The sequence below is a fragment of the Neophocaena asiaeorientalis genome, unplaced genomic scaffold, assembly GCF_003031525.2.
Source record: "Neophocaena asiaeorientalis asiaeorientalis breed wild unplaced genomic scaffold, Neophocaena_asiaeorientalis_V1.1 scaffold217, whole genome shotgun sequence".
Classification (NCBI taxonomy): Eukaryota; Metazoa; Chordata; class Mammalia; order Artiodactyla; family Phocoenidae; genus Neophocaena; species Neophocaena asiaeorientalis.
The window spans coordinates 6464980-6481730 of NW_020172293.1; the positions used below are offsets into that span (position 1 = coordinate 6464980).

Sequence of the window (16751 nt, forward strand, 5' to 3'; positions counted from 1 at the left end):
AAATGTAATAATTAGAGTAGTATTCTGAATCCCTCCTATTTTTACTATTGCATGAGTTTCTATCAGATTTCACGGACTGGAATACAAGATCATACTTGATCTCTTTTTTGTTTGTTGGCTGGTTGGTTGGTTTTCGTTTTTCTTGCCAAACCATGCAGCACGTGGGATCTTGGTTCCCCAACCAGGGATCAAACCCGTGCCCCCTGCAATGGAAGCTCAGAGTCTTAACCACTGGACCACCAGGGAAGTCCCAAGCATACTTGATCTTGATGGTACTATTTGAGATGATTAGATTCAGTCTCCAGGCTTCCTGATGTTGTGTCATATAATGGATTTGAGAAGGAGTACATAGAACTCTAAAGAAAAACACATTGAAAAAAGTTATGATTTTAGGCGTTAAAATAAGAGACTTCTTTCCAGATCATGCAGATTGAGGTGAATTTTTAATGGATTTTCATTGCAGTAATAACTAGAGCATCACCAGCTCCTACTTCAGCACCTCCAGTCCACACCGCCTGAACCACTGACACAGGCCTAGTCTTGGTGTATGCCCAGCGTCCTCTAGTGGCATAGGAGTCACTGCCTCATCCTCACCTCTGGTGGGATGTGGGAGTGTAGTGGCCAGGATCTTGACTGCTTCTTTCTATGGTGCTGGTTTCTCTAAGTCTGCTGTTTTGAGTATAGTTAAGTTAAACAAAACAAAACAAAAAATTTTTAAAAAACAGCAACCAACAGCTTTCAGCTCAGAGAATTATATTTTGCAGTATATATTAGAAAATCTAAAACATGGAAAGTTGTATAGGACAAACAACCTCATTTCTTCAACAAATAAACTGCAAGGTGGAAATAAGAGAGAGAAAATGAAACCTAGAGATTTAGAGATTTAAGAGACATGCCTACCAATTTGAATGCATATACCTCATATGGATCATGATTTTAAAAATATAGCAACAATAACAAAGTACAAAACCCCCTACTTACTTATGAGACAATTGGGGTAGGTTGAACACTGATTGAATATTTGATTGTGTCAAGGAATTATTATTAAATGTTTAAGCGTGTTACTGTGGTTATATATTTTTTATGTGCTTATCCTGTACAACTGAAGTCTATACAGGTAAAATTAAATGATATCTGGAATTTGCTTAAAAACACTCTGGTTGACACCAGGAGTGAGCCATAATGTAAACTATGGACTCTGGGCGGTAATGACATACCAGTGTAGGTTCATCAATTGTAAGAAATCTACCCCTCTGGTGGTGGATGTTGATAATAGGGGAGGCTACGCATGGGTGGGGGCAGGGAGTACATGGAAAGTTTTAGGTTCTGCCCTGAACCTAAAACTGCTCTAAAGAAAATTAAGTCCATTTAAAAAAATATCACCACCGTTCTTGTGGGTGAAGGAAATAGGTGGCAGTAGAGGTGAAACAAGAATGAGCACGGGTTGATAGTTGTGGACGTTGGCTGATGGGTTTGTGGTTTTCATTATACTATTCTCTCAATTTCTATATCAGAATATGAGAATTTTCTCTAAGAATGTTCAGAAGAGTATTTTCGGGGAAGTCTATTTCTCTGTTACAATGTCAGGGAAGGTGTACTTAGTTTAACTAATACGAAGTCATTTGTTTCTGAAATAACAGAAATCAAAATAGCAACAAAAGTCTAGAGCTATGACAGGATTTCTTCCTTAGCCATTCTTAATCGAAAGAAAAAAACATGAAAGAGGAATGATAAATATAAAAATGTCAAATTTAAAACACATTTTAATTCCTTACATCATTTGTAACTTTCAGATACTAAAAGTTAAACTAAACCAAAGATTAAGTTTTCTTTTCTTTAGTAAAAATGAAAATAGGTTTATATTACACCTTCCTACTTTGTCAAGAAGATGTATTACATTTTGTTTCTTAAATATTCATTTGTTTATTATCCATTAAGTAGGGCTACATTTTCATTTTTATTCTATGACTTGACTGACTTGGCAAATCATCCAAATTAATGCTGTGTTCTGGGAAATATCTTACTTCTTCCTTTCATTCCTAACAAAACAATACTAAAAGTGTATATGACATCATTATTGAAGACGCAATGCCCTTAATTTCTCCTTTCCTCTTTTTAACTTATCAGGTAACAGAAATAAAAAAGTCAAGGGTTGCGTTAGACTTCAATCACGTCACTCAAAAACACTAGAGACCACCTGACCTGAAACCTTTGCTACTCGGTTTCAGCAACAGTAACAACTGTTTTATGGAGGATTTTCATTAAAAAAATAATAGGAGAAAATGAAAGTTGGTTTTCTACGTGCTCACTTTCACAAGAGAATGAATTTGATACAATATTTCTAAAATCAGATGTAAGGAAGCTTTCACACAGAAGAAGTGACGTGTTATGGCTAATCCTGTTTTATACCCAGATGGATGCTCATATTACCTATTTAAGAAAGGGGCGAGAGAGATTTTATTATACTTGCCATTTTCTCTCTAGCCTACTTCATATTGCACTGATAAGGAGTAGCCCTAAAAAAAGGCCAAGAAAGATGTAACACACTTTACTTTCTCCTTTCTCTTTCTAAGTTATCAGGTAACGATCCTCACAGCCCACACCTGAATTGAAAGAGAGCATAGAACGCTATTCTCCCTTTTGTGTTTGGGAATAAAATATGAAGAACAGTCAATGAAGAGTTACTGTGAGTAGATGACTAATTCTTTGTGGGTTAAACTGATATTTTCCAGATTTGTCAGCTCTATTTGGGTATGAACAGTGACCACAAAGCCATTTAACAGTGAACTGATTCTACAAGCAGATTGAAACCATCCTGAAATGGAAAATTCTCATTGCATATTTAGAGAGACTGAAACTCCTTCCCATCCCATCTCTTTAGTGGAGAAATAATTCCACGAAAACACATCTTTTAACCATGATATGGGAACATGTCCAGACAACACTGTGTGTGTGTGTGTGTGTGTGTATGTGTGCACGTGTGCAGGCTTGTTCCCCGTTCTGAAACAATACAGTTCATTACCACTTACCTCTGTTTTCTCTGGGTTGCTCCAGTTCCCATAAATTGGATTAACAAATGCACAGTTAACACTTCTTTTAGTTTTCCTTAAAGCACCCAGGGCCACAAAAAGAGAAGTGAGTATTAAAATGCACCACACGACATTTTCAGGCTATTATCTGATAGAAATCTTTGGGAGACACATTTTCTAGCCAGTGTACTTATTTTTATGAATGTATTTCCATAAGTAAAGACTTTTTTGCAGGATACCAAGGCAAACACATTCTTGAAAGCAAATGTAATTTGACCTCTGAATATTTAAATCCAAAAAAACCCAAGCACATACAAAAAGTTGTTCTTAAAATTGATTGCTTAAATATTATTCAAGTAATACCAAGGTGTACAAGATTAGAAAGAACAATGTTATATAAAGTTGAATTGGTTATAAGGAAAGGCCACCTTGAAGTCCCATCGACTTCAAGAGTTGCCAAACCCACCACATCCTGAGGACTATTTTCCATGACAGTGCCTGTCATAAAGATTTGTATGTAGTGCCTGTCATAGTATTTAACATTTTAAACAGCAAATTTAAATATCAGCACTTTGAAGAGAAATATATGTTACTATTTCCTTTCATGGATCATAAAGAGGCATGTCCTTGGTAATCTGACACACTGGTCTAGATCTGCATAATTTACTCTGATTAACTGAGCTCCTAAATGATCATTTCCTTTTTATACTTCAGTTACTTAAGAGTCGATAGACTTATCGGAAGACAAGTAGCCCTGGTATAGCTGGTCACAACTGATGAAGAAAAAATGCTTATCACAGGAAAATACTAAATATAACCAGATAACTAAATACACCCTATTGAAGATATAAGGAAAATCCCCAATATGCACACACACACACACACACACACACACACACACACACACACACACAAACACACACACACACACACACACACACACACACACACACACACACATAGTGGAGAATGGAAGACCGATTCCAGGATGATTGCCAGTGTCTTGAGGAGGCAACCAGGAAGAAACAATATATAATGCATGACTATTTTTGCCCAATCAGAGTATAATGACAATAAATGTTTGTCAATAATGTACCCTTAAATCCTAAAAGAAAAGAAAATAAAGAGGAAGTCTTACTGATTTACTCTTTGAAAAGAAACTGTCAGAGGTATGACCTCTTATTTCATCTACCAAACCACATGGTCCTCTTCTAAAAAATAACAGTGTTAATGAGCGCAATTGCATAGTCAGGGTGATTGTGTTTGACTGACAATACGTTCTTCCTGTGGATTCAGTGTCTTCTAAGCTTCCTGACCTCCGCCCTTTCTATGTAATCGGCTTCAATATTCAATAGCTTAACCAGTTCACCTTCGTTGCATCTACGTTTTGGTTATTGATGAAGAGGGCCACAGCAGCCATTTTTGTGAAAAAAAAAATCATAGATATACTCTTAAACGGTGAGGCAACAAGTTAATTCCTTAACCACTAATTGAAAACTTATGAGTTGCTCTAATTAAATTGAATGAGTGGTGCTTGATTCTTTGCCTTTTCTCTCTCCAAGACTAGTCGATGTTAAGTTCTCAGAGCAGTAAGCTCAATAATTGGCATAGTTAGAGCAAGAGCCTAGACAGTGCTGCTCGCAAAACAGACTGGGTGGGAAGTGAAGTGGTGTTTTGAAATATGTCAAAATGTGAAAGCAAAGGCTGGTACAGGAGAAACAACATGCAGGGAGGGAGGATTAGAACAAAATGGAAATTAGGCACTAGGTAAAGATGGGACAGCCCCAAACACCGACAGCTCAGAAAAATTATTCTTGGCTGAAATCAGGCATGAAATCAGGAAACAGGAGGAAACCAAAACCATAAAGACTAGACAGGACAGATGGTCCAAAGGCTGGGCAGGCAACCAGGAACTGGAGGGACAGGCTCGGCTGTAAGTTGGGTAGAACTGAGGTAGATGCAACACAAAAGATTTTGATATGAGGTGCTTATTTTTGGCTTTGAACTGCTGAGACCCCAGATGACCTAAACCAATATTGGCAGGCAGAAGTCAAGTAAATTGATCAATTTTCCAACCCTATTAATTCAGCTATTGAAGCTACTTTTCTTCTGAAGGATTTTAACTCTTAAATAATTTTCTATTAAAATAAAGTGGCCAGCCTTTGGGGATTGGGTGACTATAAAGAAAGAAGGGTGATACATAAGTGTCAGGATATGGAGTTGTAATAAAACAAGAAAGGGTCACAGTATGAGTAGTGGAAGGTGAGCAAATTTGTTTACTTCAACTTACGTTTATTAGTAATCTCAAACTTTTATTTTTCCCAGATCAAGTGTATGTCTCCCAACATTGGAAATCTCTGAATTCTTAATGTCTTTCCTATTTAAAAGGTAAAATATTACCCACTGCCCATAGATACTTCCATTAAGAAAAATTTTAAATGTCAACTCCATATATTTACCATTTCAAGTTCTATGATATAATTTTCTACCTTCATCAATTATATACATTCAAGCGTAATTTGTTTAAGTAAAGCACAATTTTACTTAAAATGATGGATCCTGATATGAGGAAAACAAAATGTTTGACTGAAGTTTTCTGCCACTTCTAACACTGTATGGTGCAATGATAGTCTACATTAGGATAAAAAATGCTTGTTTAACTTACTGTATCTGTCTTTGAGCAGACAGCTCTTTAAGAGCTGAGGTTTCAAAGAATGGAGCGACCTCTAGGAATCAGCAAGACAGTGACTTAGAAGCTTAGAATAGAGGAAAGGAAGCTGCATGGATCACATGAGTTTTCCTCCCCTAACTTGTGATGAATTCACTTAAATTATTATTAAGCCCTGGCTACATCCAATATGTGCAGGCACTGTATAGGGTGGCATTGTGAGGGGGCTAAACAGAGAAAATGTTTCTGATGCAAGTTTCCAATTTAAATTTAGTGAGCATATGAACACCTCTAAAGGAATTGACTTCATAGCTTATTAACTAACAAAATTGTTTTAGTGTTGATTAAAAACATGAAAGTATTTACAATAGATATCTGAGATCACTGTAGATGGGCAATGAAGAAAAACAAAACTTCATCTATGTTGCATCCAGTAAACATGACTTTCACACACCATACACTTCACCCATTTAAAGAATATAATTCAAATTTTTTAATAAAATGAATTTTATTAATTTAAAAAAACTCTGTAAAATATATATAACAAAATTTGCCATTTTACCCACTTTTTAAAAGTGTACAATTCAGCGGCATTCACTGCATTCACAGTGTTGTGCAACCATCACCATTACCTATTTCTAAAACATTTTCATCAGTAGAAATGGAAATTCTATAGCCATTAAACAATAAAAACTGTTCTCCTCTTCCTCCAGCCCCCGGTAACCTCTAACTTACTTTATGTCTCTATGAATTTACCTAGCCTAGGTACTTCATATGAGTGGAATAATACAATATTTATCCTTTTGTCTGACTTATTTCACTTAGCATAATGTTTTCAAGGTTAATCCATATTGTAGCATGTATAAGAACTTCAATAATTTTTATGGCTGGATAGTATTCCATTGTATGCATATGCTACATTTTGTTTATTCATTCATCCGATGATGGACACTTGAGATGTTTCCACCTTTTGACTATTGTGAATAATACTGCTTTGAACATTGGCGTATAAGTATCTGGGCCCCATTTCAACTCCTTTGGGTATATAACTAGGAATGGAATTGCTGGGTCATATGGTAATTCTATTTTAGGTTATGAGGTGGTACCGAACTGTCTTCCATAGCTGTTGTACCATTTTACATTTCCACAAATAATGTATATGCAGATTTCTATTTCACCAACGCTTGCTATTTTCTATTTTATTATTACTATTATTGCCATCCCAAAAGGTGGGAAGTGGTATCTAATTATAGATTTGACTCACATTTCCCTAATGACTAATGATTTGAGCATCTTTTCATATGGTTATTGGCCATTTGTATATCTTCTTTGAAGAAATGTCTGTTCAGGTATGCTTCTTTTTTTAAATTGGGTTGTCGGTCGATTTGATGAGTTGTAGGAGTTTTTATATATTCTGTATATTAAACTCTTATCATATATATGATTTCAAATTTTCCCATTCTGTAGGCTTTTTCACTTTCTTAATACCCTTTGATGCATGAAAGTTTTTGATGAAGTCCAATTTATTTATTTTTTTCTTTTGTTTCTTATACTTTTGGTGTCATATATAAGAATGCATTGCCAAATCCCAGGTTATGAAGATTTACTCCTATGATTTCTTCTAAATGTTTTATGGTTTTAGCTCTTATATTGAAGTCTTTGATCTGTTTTGAGTTAATTTTTGTGTGTGGTATGAGGTAGGGGTCCAATTTCATTCTTTTGCATGTAGAAATCCAGTTGTCCCAGCAACACCTATTGAAGAGACTGTTCTTTCCTTATTGAATGGACTTGTCAAAAATCAACTGGTCATAGATGTATGGGTTTATATTTGGATTCTTAATTATAACCCATTAGTCTCTATGTATATTCATATGCCAATACCATATTGTTTTGTTTGCTGTGGCTTTGTGGTAAGTTTTGAAATCAGGAAGTGTGAGCCCTCCAACGTGATCCTTTAACAAGACTGCTTTGGCTTTTTGGTGCCCTTGAAATTCCATATGAATTTGAGGATCAATTTTCCATTTCTGCAAAAAAGGCTGTTGGAGTTTTAATAGGCTCTGTGTTGAATCTGTAGATTGCTTTGGGCAGTACTGACGTGACAATATTGTCTTCCTATCCATAAACTCGAAATGTCTTTCCATTATTTAGGTTTTCTTTAATTTTTTTCAGTAATGCTTTGTAATTTTAAGTGTAGAAACCTTTCACCTCTCTGGTTAAATTTATTCCCAGGTTTTTATCCTTTTAGATGCTATTCTCAAAAGTGATTGCATTCTTAATTTTTTTTTTCTGATTGTTTATTGCTGGTATTTAGGAGCACACCTGGTTTTTGTGTGTTGATTTTGTATATTGCAACTTTGCTGAATTCATTTATTAGCTCTAGTAGCTTTTTGGTGGATTCTTTGGGATTTTCTGTATATACATGATCATGTCATTTGTAATAGATTTATTTATTCCTTTCTAATTTTTGATGGCTTTTTTTGTCTTTTTCTTGTCTAATTGCTCTGGTTAAGGTTTCTTATTGGTAAACACATTTATCTCTAGCTTAGTGGAACTATAAAACCTTCATTAATATAAAACAAAATTGTAATGCTAGCGTATGAGGCAAATTATTATGGCAACATTTGGACAGTTTTGGGTAGAGTCTGATTGTCACTTAATGTGAAACCTTTAGACTGGATAAGTGAATAAACCTTTATCTAGGTTGAAAGAAAAACAAGGTGACAGTGAGCATAGGTGTCACCCTGCATGTTGAAGAATGGCTATCAGGAGGGTTACAAGGAAAGAATGACAAGACAATGCCTGAATTGTTTTCATTGACAAGTCTATACTTCAAAATAAACATCAATTTACACATATTGTAAGTTTATTAATTAGTAATTTTAATCAACTTTTATAATTTGTCTTACTGAGTGTGTCTTATTAATTATTAATTTTATTTACTAAATTAATTGTTGTTTTTGGTTATCAATCAGTGGTTTACTTTCTTTCTGTTAAGAACAGACATGTTTTTCTTCAATTTACTGGTATGTCATTTCATGTGTCTGAGAAACTACTCACACTTCTTAGTCAAATCCACCAAACACCTAGTAGTAGTCCCCACTACCATCTCATGGGAGTAAATCTGTCACAATGTATTCATATTTAAAAATAGGCTTAGAAGGGCTTCCCTGGTGGTGCAGTGATTGAGAGTTGGCCTGCCGATGCAGGGGACTCGGGTTTGTGCCCCGGTCCGGGAAGATCCCACATGCCGTGGAGCGGCTAGGCCCGTGAGCCATGGCCGCTGAGCCTGCACGTCCGGAGCCTGTGCTCCGGCAACGGGAGAGGCCACAACAGTGAGAGGCCCGCGTACCGCAAAAAAAAAAATGTTCAGATGAGCTCAAAACTTTAGCACAATTTATAAAAGTAAGGTGGAATGCCATTTGAGATGGCCATGCATGATGATTCCTGTTACACCCAGGTAGATGGCATTATAAAACTCTACTGTAAAAGCCTGTCTACTAAAAAGTATGGAGAACAACACTTTCTGAAATTGGGCAATCCTAATGCAGCTATCTAGGTGATTTGCAGAGATAAACACGATAATTTATTTACCAAAAGATATTTGCTGTGCATGTGTGTGTGGAGGAATTTGCTCTCATGCTTCCATTAAAGAAATGATTTCTATATTTGTTTCTAAATGCTGAAGAACATTCTAAGATCCAAGAAATAACTGTCCTGAGTTAAGGGCCTGAAGGAAAATGATGTCTATAATGTGGTGAGTCACTCCTTAAGGTGGTGAAATGTTAGAATGCTGATTATGTTATTTATCATCTTTCATGTTTGTTTAAATTTATCCAACATTTCTAGGACACATATTATCTAACAAACATTGTGTTAGGTCCTATACTTACAAAGTTGAACATTATTTGTTCCTGCCTCTAGAATTTCTTTTGGAGGGTGGCAGCTTGCTAGATTTCTGTCTCTTAGATTAAATTACATTTATAAAATGCCTACCACAAGTAGATGCCCACTAACTGTCCAGTGCTATTCTTTTACCTTCTTTTCTTATTCTCTCCTTTGGTCATTTATATCTTCTTTTAAACTTCCTACTTGTTTCTCCTGACCCCCAAACTTGGGACCAATGAAAGGACATTGGGATAAAGGAAAAAAAATAAGGAAGTGGCAAAATTAGTAATAATACTCACTGTAGTACTTTTAATTTTTTAAAATAAATTTATTTACTTAGAGCTAGCAAGGACCTTTGCAATCATCTTGTTTATGCCTTTTTTACAGATGGAGCAAATGAGGTTCTTCCCCCACTAGATTATAAGTCCTCTGGAGGATAAGGACCTTGTCTGGTTTACTCTTCTCTCTATCTCAGCACCTAATATAGTACCTAGTGTGACAGGAATCAACTGAATGTTTATAGAAAGAATAACTTAATGAATGCACATAGTCCGAAGGCTTAATGATGGAAAAAAAGCCACTAACCAGATCTCTATTCTGTTATTCCATGCCTACTCCCAGCAATATACTTCATCAATACCTTGAGAGAAAAGACATTCAATTTTACTACTGTTACCATGGAGTCACATTTGTATTTAGATTTCTGTTCCACTGAACCCAAGACTTTAAGTGGGCCAGGAGCCTACTTTTGACCTCTGTCTCTTTCATTTTTTTTTAAATTTTTTTCAGCTGGTTAAGTGCTAGCTCAGAGGAGCAGCCTGGGGCCTTTCCTGAAGATGAGTAGAGTATAAGAGAATAGGGATGGTCCTTCTATCTATTTCATTACATGGGAACTGGAGAAAAATTAATTTGGTACAAATAACTCATTTTACAATATTTGAAAAATAAAGGTCTGTGTCCCTTATATCTCATATTCTCTGAAAAATAAGAGGTATGAAATATCTATGTATAAATATCAGGGGTTGATGTGCGTTTTCAGGCTATGAAGTATTTGATTTGTTATTGCTGGGGAAAAATGTTTTCTAACCATACAAGTACATGTGACATATTTTTTTTAAAAAGGGCCCATCTAAATTATGAAATACAATCATTTCACTGGTGGAAATGGAATTAATTTATTCTGGGAGTCATGCCTATTATATTAAATTTTGCTTAGCCAGATTAATGGTGAATCTGGAGTGTCTCAGAGAAGTAAATCTCAATTCTACTCTACTCCTTTCCACCTATGTCATTTTAAACTCTTTAATTAGGTTTTTCCAAATGTTTCCAGTCCTAAGACTTTCTATGAAGTCTTTCTGAGTGTGCTAATCTTTCAGATAAAGGGAAAATACATTATAAAATCCTAACAAAAATAAAATATTTCTGGTCCCCACTTTTACTCATATCTATTTTTAATGTTCATTAAACATATTTCTGTCAAGAAGAGATCTTTTAGGAATGTTTGTTTCTTAGGGTACTAATAATTTTTTTCCTCTGCCTCATTATAAAAGTTAATGAGTAATGCTCTTATTTTTGCTTCCTGATCTTAGAACCTATAAAAATGAGGTTTTTTTTTTTTTTTTTTTGGTTTGTTCATTTTTAACTTGTAGTAATAGGAGAAGATTGGTGCACTGCATTTCCTGTGCAATTATTGGTGCCACACGATTCACATACATCATCTTTCCTTTCTCAAAACCTTAGACAAGTTTTATTTTACACCTGGTCTCTGACTGTTTCCAATTCAAATTTTAGCCTGTCTGAACAGACCGTTTTTAAGGAGAGGTATCACACATTTTTTAATTTAGACACTACTTTGTCCTTTTTGTAATGAGAGCAACTTTATGGCAGTTTGCAAAGATAAGCATAATAGAAGAATATAAGCCAAATGAAAAGGGACTTCCCTGGTGATGCAGTGGTTAAGAATCCGCCTGCCAGTGCAGGGGACATGGGTTCGAGCCCTGGTCTGGGAAGATCCTACATGCTGCGGAGCAACTAAGCCTGTGCACCACAACTACTGAGCCTGCATTCTATAGCCCGCGCTCTGCAACAAGAGAAGCCACTGCGATAAGAAGACTGGGTACCGCAACCGAAGAGTAGCCCCCACTTGCTGCAATTAGAGAAAGCCCACACGCAGCAATGAAGAAGCAATACAGCCAAAAATAAATAAATTAAAAAAAAAAAAGACAAATGAGAAACAGATAGGAAGTGGAGAAATGGATTCTTAGAACTGGAAAATAGAGTTGAGCCAGAGGGAAAGAGATGGGGACAGTATATGACATGGGTATGGTGAGAGTCTATTTACTTACTTAATGTAGGATACAAATTTGACTTTAAGATTCTCCAATTCAAATTTAAGCAGGACTAAAGAATCAATCACATAGGTCACACTTTCAAAAAACAAACAAGAAAAAAACAGTTGCTTAGAAGCACATCTTTACCAACTCAGGAGAGAAGACTTATGGTATGCATCCTGTCACTATACTCTAGGCTAACAAGGTAACAAGTGCCCACATTATTTTAGGAAGACCAGCAATGGGTTTCACGAGGTTGTTTCAACAAATATCTTTCAAAATATCAGACTGAGACTATGCCAAAATGTGTCTCAGTAAAACTATCTAGGAGAGGGTGGTAGCAAGAAGTGGGAGGGATTAAATGGAACACTTGAAGCCCAACAGTGTGTTAGAGAATTAGATTTGGGGAACATTTTATTTTGGCTGCACTGTGCAGCATGTTGGGTCTTACTTCCTCGACCAGGGATGGAACCCAGCTCTTGGCAGTAAGAGGAAGGAGCCCTAACGACTGGACAGCCAGGGAATTCCAATGAGGGGCATTTTAATATGGTTGTGTTTATCATAAAAAAGCCAGCACCAAGATTACAATTTGTAGTGTGTAATTACAGTGTGGCACATTAAATCTGTTATAAGAATCTATAGATAGTAAAACTGTCACTGTTTGCAGATGACATGATACTTTACATAGAGAATCCTAAAGATGCTACCAGAAAACTACTAGAGCTAATCAATGAATTTGGTAAAGTAGCAGCATACAAAATTAATGCACAGAAAGCTCTTGCATTCCTAAACACTAACGACAAAAAATCTGAAAGAGAAATTAAGGAAACACTCCCATTTACCACTGCAACAAAAAGAATAAAACACCTAGAATAAACCTACCTAAGGAGACAAAAGACCTGTATGCAGAAAACTATAAGACACTGATGAAAGAAATTAAAGATGACACAAACAGATGGAGGGATATACCATGTTCTTGGACTGGAAGAATCAACATTGTGAAAATGACTATACTACCCAAAGCAATCTACAGATTCAATAAGAGATCAGCTTTGTGCTTTGTGACCACCTAGAGGGGCGGGATAGGGAGGGTGGGAGGAAGATGCAAGAGGGAGTGGATATAGGGCTATACGTATGCATATAGCTGATTCACTTTGTTAAACAGCAGAAACAAACATAACATTGTAAAGCAATTATACTCCAGTAAAGATGTTAAAAAAGAAAAAAAAAGACTATTATACTCACTTTGAATGGTGACAGGTGGTAACTAGGCGTATTGTAGAGATCATATTTTAATGTGTAAAATTATCAAAACAGGTGTGTTTTACACCTGACACTAATATAATACTGTGTGTCACATAATTAAATTAAAAGTTTAAAATAAAAAGGACAGTTAAAAAAAGAATCTATAGATAGAATAAAATTGCACATCATAAAGCATTATAAGAAAGAATAAACTGAGTCTATAAACCATCCTTTTCTCACTGAATGTATACTCCTGTAAAATACTGTATTACCTGACCACCGCTAAAGAAAAAAGGGAAGACATCATGAGGAGAAGTAAACAAAAATATTCACCTATATAATGGTCTCTATCTTTGGCAAGATGATGACATTTAAAAAAAAAAAGAATTACAATAAACAATCTGTAACACGGGACAGAAAGAAAGAAAAGAAGCAAGTCAATTTGAAAAAGCAGGGATAATTTAGGGGGGATGTCCATGAGCTCAAGTTTTCATTTCCCAGTCTTTAAGGAAGAAGCTGAACCAGATGTTTTGGGTGAAAAAGTTCAGAAAGAATTGGGTTTGGAAATATAACCAGAAATGCCCCAAAAGGGAGAGGAAAGGATTAATCATCCGGGGTCACAAAACCAAGCCACTGGGACACCAAACTTTGCTAAACTCATTCACATGATACGGCAGCTGCCATATTTTTCTCCTACTCTTTTGAGGCAGGAAATAAATATCACTAACCACAAAACATGTCACTGTTTAATACGATCTTGCTGTGGCAGAGTGCTTACATGGGAACATGCCCAGGAACATGGAAGCAATTAGTATGAATAAAGCTGACCCAGGTTCCTGTAGCTTACTTAACCCTAAGGAGACCCCACGTTGCCAATGGGAGGGCAGTCTCCACCGACTTCTAGCACATTCACAACCACCTAACATGAACCGGACGCACAGTAGAACACAGACTTTCAAGATGAAAGGTGCATGTACATGTGTGCACATTGATAAAAGTTTGGAAGAAGACACATCAAAATGGTAACAGTCTCTATCTCTGGGTGGTGACATTCAATGTCATTTTTAATTCTTTTCTGGCACTTTGCTGTACTTTCCAAATTCTATTCATTAGGCTGCTGTGTATCAGCATCTTGGGAGTGGGGTGGTGATTTTACAATTTGGAAAAGATCATGAGGTGTTTCCCCTGCAAGAGCTCCTCGCCCCCACCCTGCCCTGGCTCCTTGTAAATCATTTGCCTGAAAGGTAAGATCCCTACCGCAATCTTTCCTACCTCCTCTCTCTTTAGCATTTCTTCTCACCGTCGACCTGCCATCCCTGCTGCACTTCTTAGGGGTTTTAAGTAGGTCATAATACCTGTTTTTGCTCTTAAATACCCTCCTCATTGGCCAGAGCCTTTGCCAGCTCTGGAGCCAGATTAACCGTTTCTCTTCTTTGTACTCCACGGTGCAGTGTGCATTTTACTATCACGATATATGGTATTTTTGTTAATTGGAATGAAATCTTTTTCCCTGTAAATTGCTCCACATGAAAACTCACTCTAATTTCCTTATTGAATTCCCTTAGACACGTAATCTCTTTGCTTAAAAACCGATTGCAGTATTGAAGTTAATTATCAGTCTTTGTGATTTTCCCTAGTAATCACCTAGCGACTGGCTTCTTTCTAAATCTTTTGACAATTTAAAGTTGACAACGCTATGTAAGAATCTGCCTAGAAAAATGAACTTAGTTGCATTTATCTATTTACATTCATGTCTCTCCCACTTGAATGTTAACTTCCTATGGGCAGAGATAAAATCTTTATTTTCCAATTTATCTCAGAAACGTTACTTGAGTCCCAAATATGTGCCATGTACTCTACTGCAGAGCTACTCAGAGTGTGATTTATGTACGGTTATGGTCTTATTCTGTTTATCGTTCCGTGATGAGATAAATACAAAGATTGAGGACAGGTGTTTAGAAATGTTTGTAGCTATTTGACAGAGTAAATTTATGTCTGTTGAGGCTCGGAATAAGAAATTTAGACTAGTATTTTGTGTGTCTTTTAATTTCACTTTTCCAATACTTCTTACAAAAGCATTGGTATGTGATGGATTGAAAACAAAACGAAGCAAAACACAGCTGGTCCTTCATCACACATAGTTTTGCTGGCTCTGTTCTACTAACACTGGGTGTTCAAATTTGAGTAAATACACATTTGCCTGGCTAACATTTTGCTAGCTACCTCTTCTGAAAATATTTTCTCTTCCTTTCTCTTTGAATGAGTGTTGATACCTCAAAGTCCCACAGTTGGAAAGGGCCAAGTACTATATAACTTTCTTCAATCAGAATGAAATATTTTTTCATGTAAATTGCTCTATATGAAAACTCCCTCTAATTTGCTTATTGAATTCCCATAGACACATAATCTGTTTGATTGAAACTGATTGCAATGTTGAAGTTAATTATCAGTCTTCATGATTTCCCTCAGCAATCACCTAGCAACTTGCTTCTTTCTAAATCATTTTAGACAATCTAAAGTTGACAACACGATATGACAATCTATCTAGAAAGACTTACTTATTTCATTATGACTTACAAATACCTACAAATTCCTTTAAATATACCCTATTTTGGATTTATTAATACATTTACTTAAAACTCTCTTGGGTCTCTGAATTAGTTCAGCTTATAATACTTAAAATTTGAAAAAGGCAACAAAATTGCATTTTCTTGTAGTTATTTTAGCACAACTTATTTTTAAAACATAAAGAGAAATTATAAGTACACAAGCACATGATTAGCATTCTATGTAGATTTCTTAACAATAGTCTATCCCTGTTGTTCTCAGTAAATTTCCTATCATTTTTCCTTACTGACCTGTGTTTTATTCACACTAACCACACCATTCTCCATTATAGCTTGTGCTTTGACACAAGCTGTTCTGTCTGCTCTTCCTCATTTTCATCTTGGGGATTTCAATCCATGAATTCAGACTTGAGTGATGCAGTGTATACTCACTAAATCCTTCTTCAACTTCCCCACCATATTATTTACACCTTTGAAAGAGACTTGGCCTCTCTTTTACCTGTGTTTCTCCAGACCTTTGTAGGAAGCAACTGCATGTGTTTCATATATGCTTGTTGAAGAATTGACATTATTTGCTTCTCTATATGCTGTCTCCACCAGAGTGTAAATTATCATTTACTTCTCTATTCCCAGCGACTAGCACAGTGCCCAGCACATAACAGATGCTTAATAAATGTTTGCCAACAAGTACATAAATGAATCGCTGAGAGTTTCTGATATATGTGTTTCTTTTTACAAAGACAAAAATAAGCTGGTCTTTCAAGTTCTCTTGTCATTCTGTCCTTTGATTCATTAGTGAACTAGAAATTCCAACACAGTAAACAGATTGTTGAACTTGTAAGAGTGTCCCTAAGGATGCTTTTAAGGAGAAACTGTGTGAAACATAATTTGAAAGCAGAAAAGAGTCTGTCAGGAGGATGGCAAAGCAGTTAGTGAAGAAAAATTATGAAGCTGATCCCATCTTCCCCTCTTTGAAATTCCCTACCCTCTAGTAACATTAATAAAGAACAACATTTAGAATTCTGAT

The 16751-nt window shown here is 35.9% G+C and overlaps 1 protein-coding gene across 1 annotated transcript in view; it reads right to left on the bottom strand.

The window, feature by feature from the left end:
• Positions 1-275: 275 nt before the first annotated feature.
• MALRD1 (MAM and LDL receptor class A domain containing 1) overlaps positions 276-16751 on the bottom strand; it is a 580486-nt gene continuing 564010 nt past the window's right edge. Inside the window, exons 40-41 of the mRNA XM_024765840.1 lie at positions 3030-3105; positions 276-356 (exon numbers count right to left, since the gene is read on the bottom strand). Of these exons, the coding sequence (XP_024621608.1) occupies positions 276-356; positions 3030-3105 (157 nt within the window). The remainder of the gene's footprint in view (positions 357-3029; positions 3106-16751) is intronic.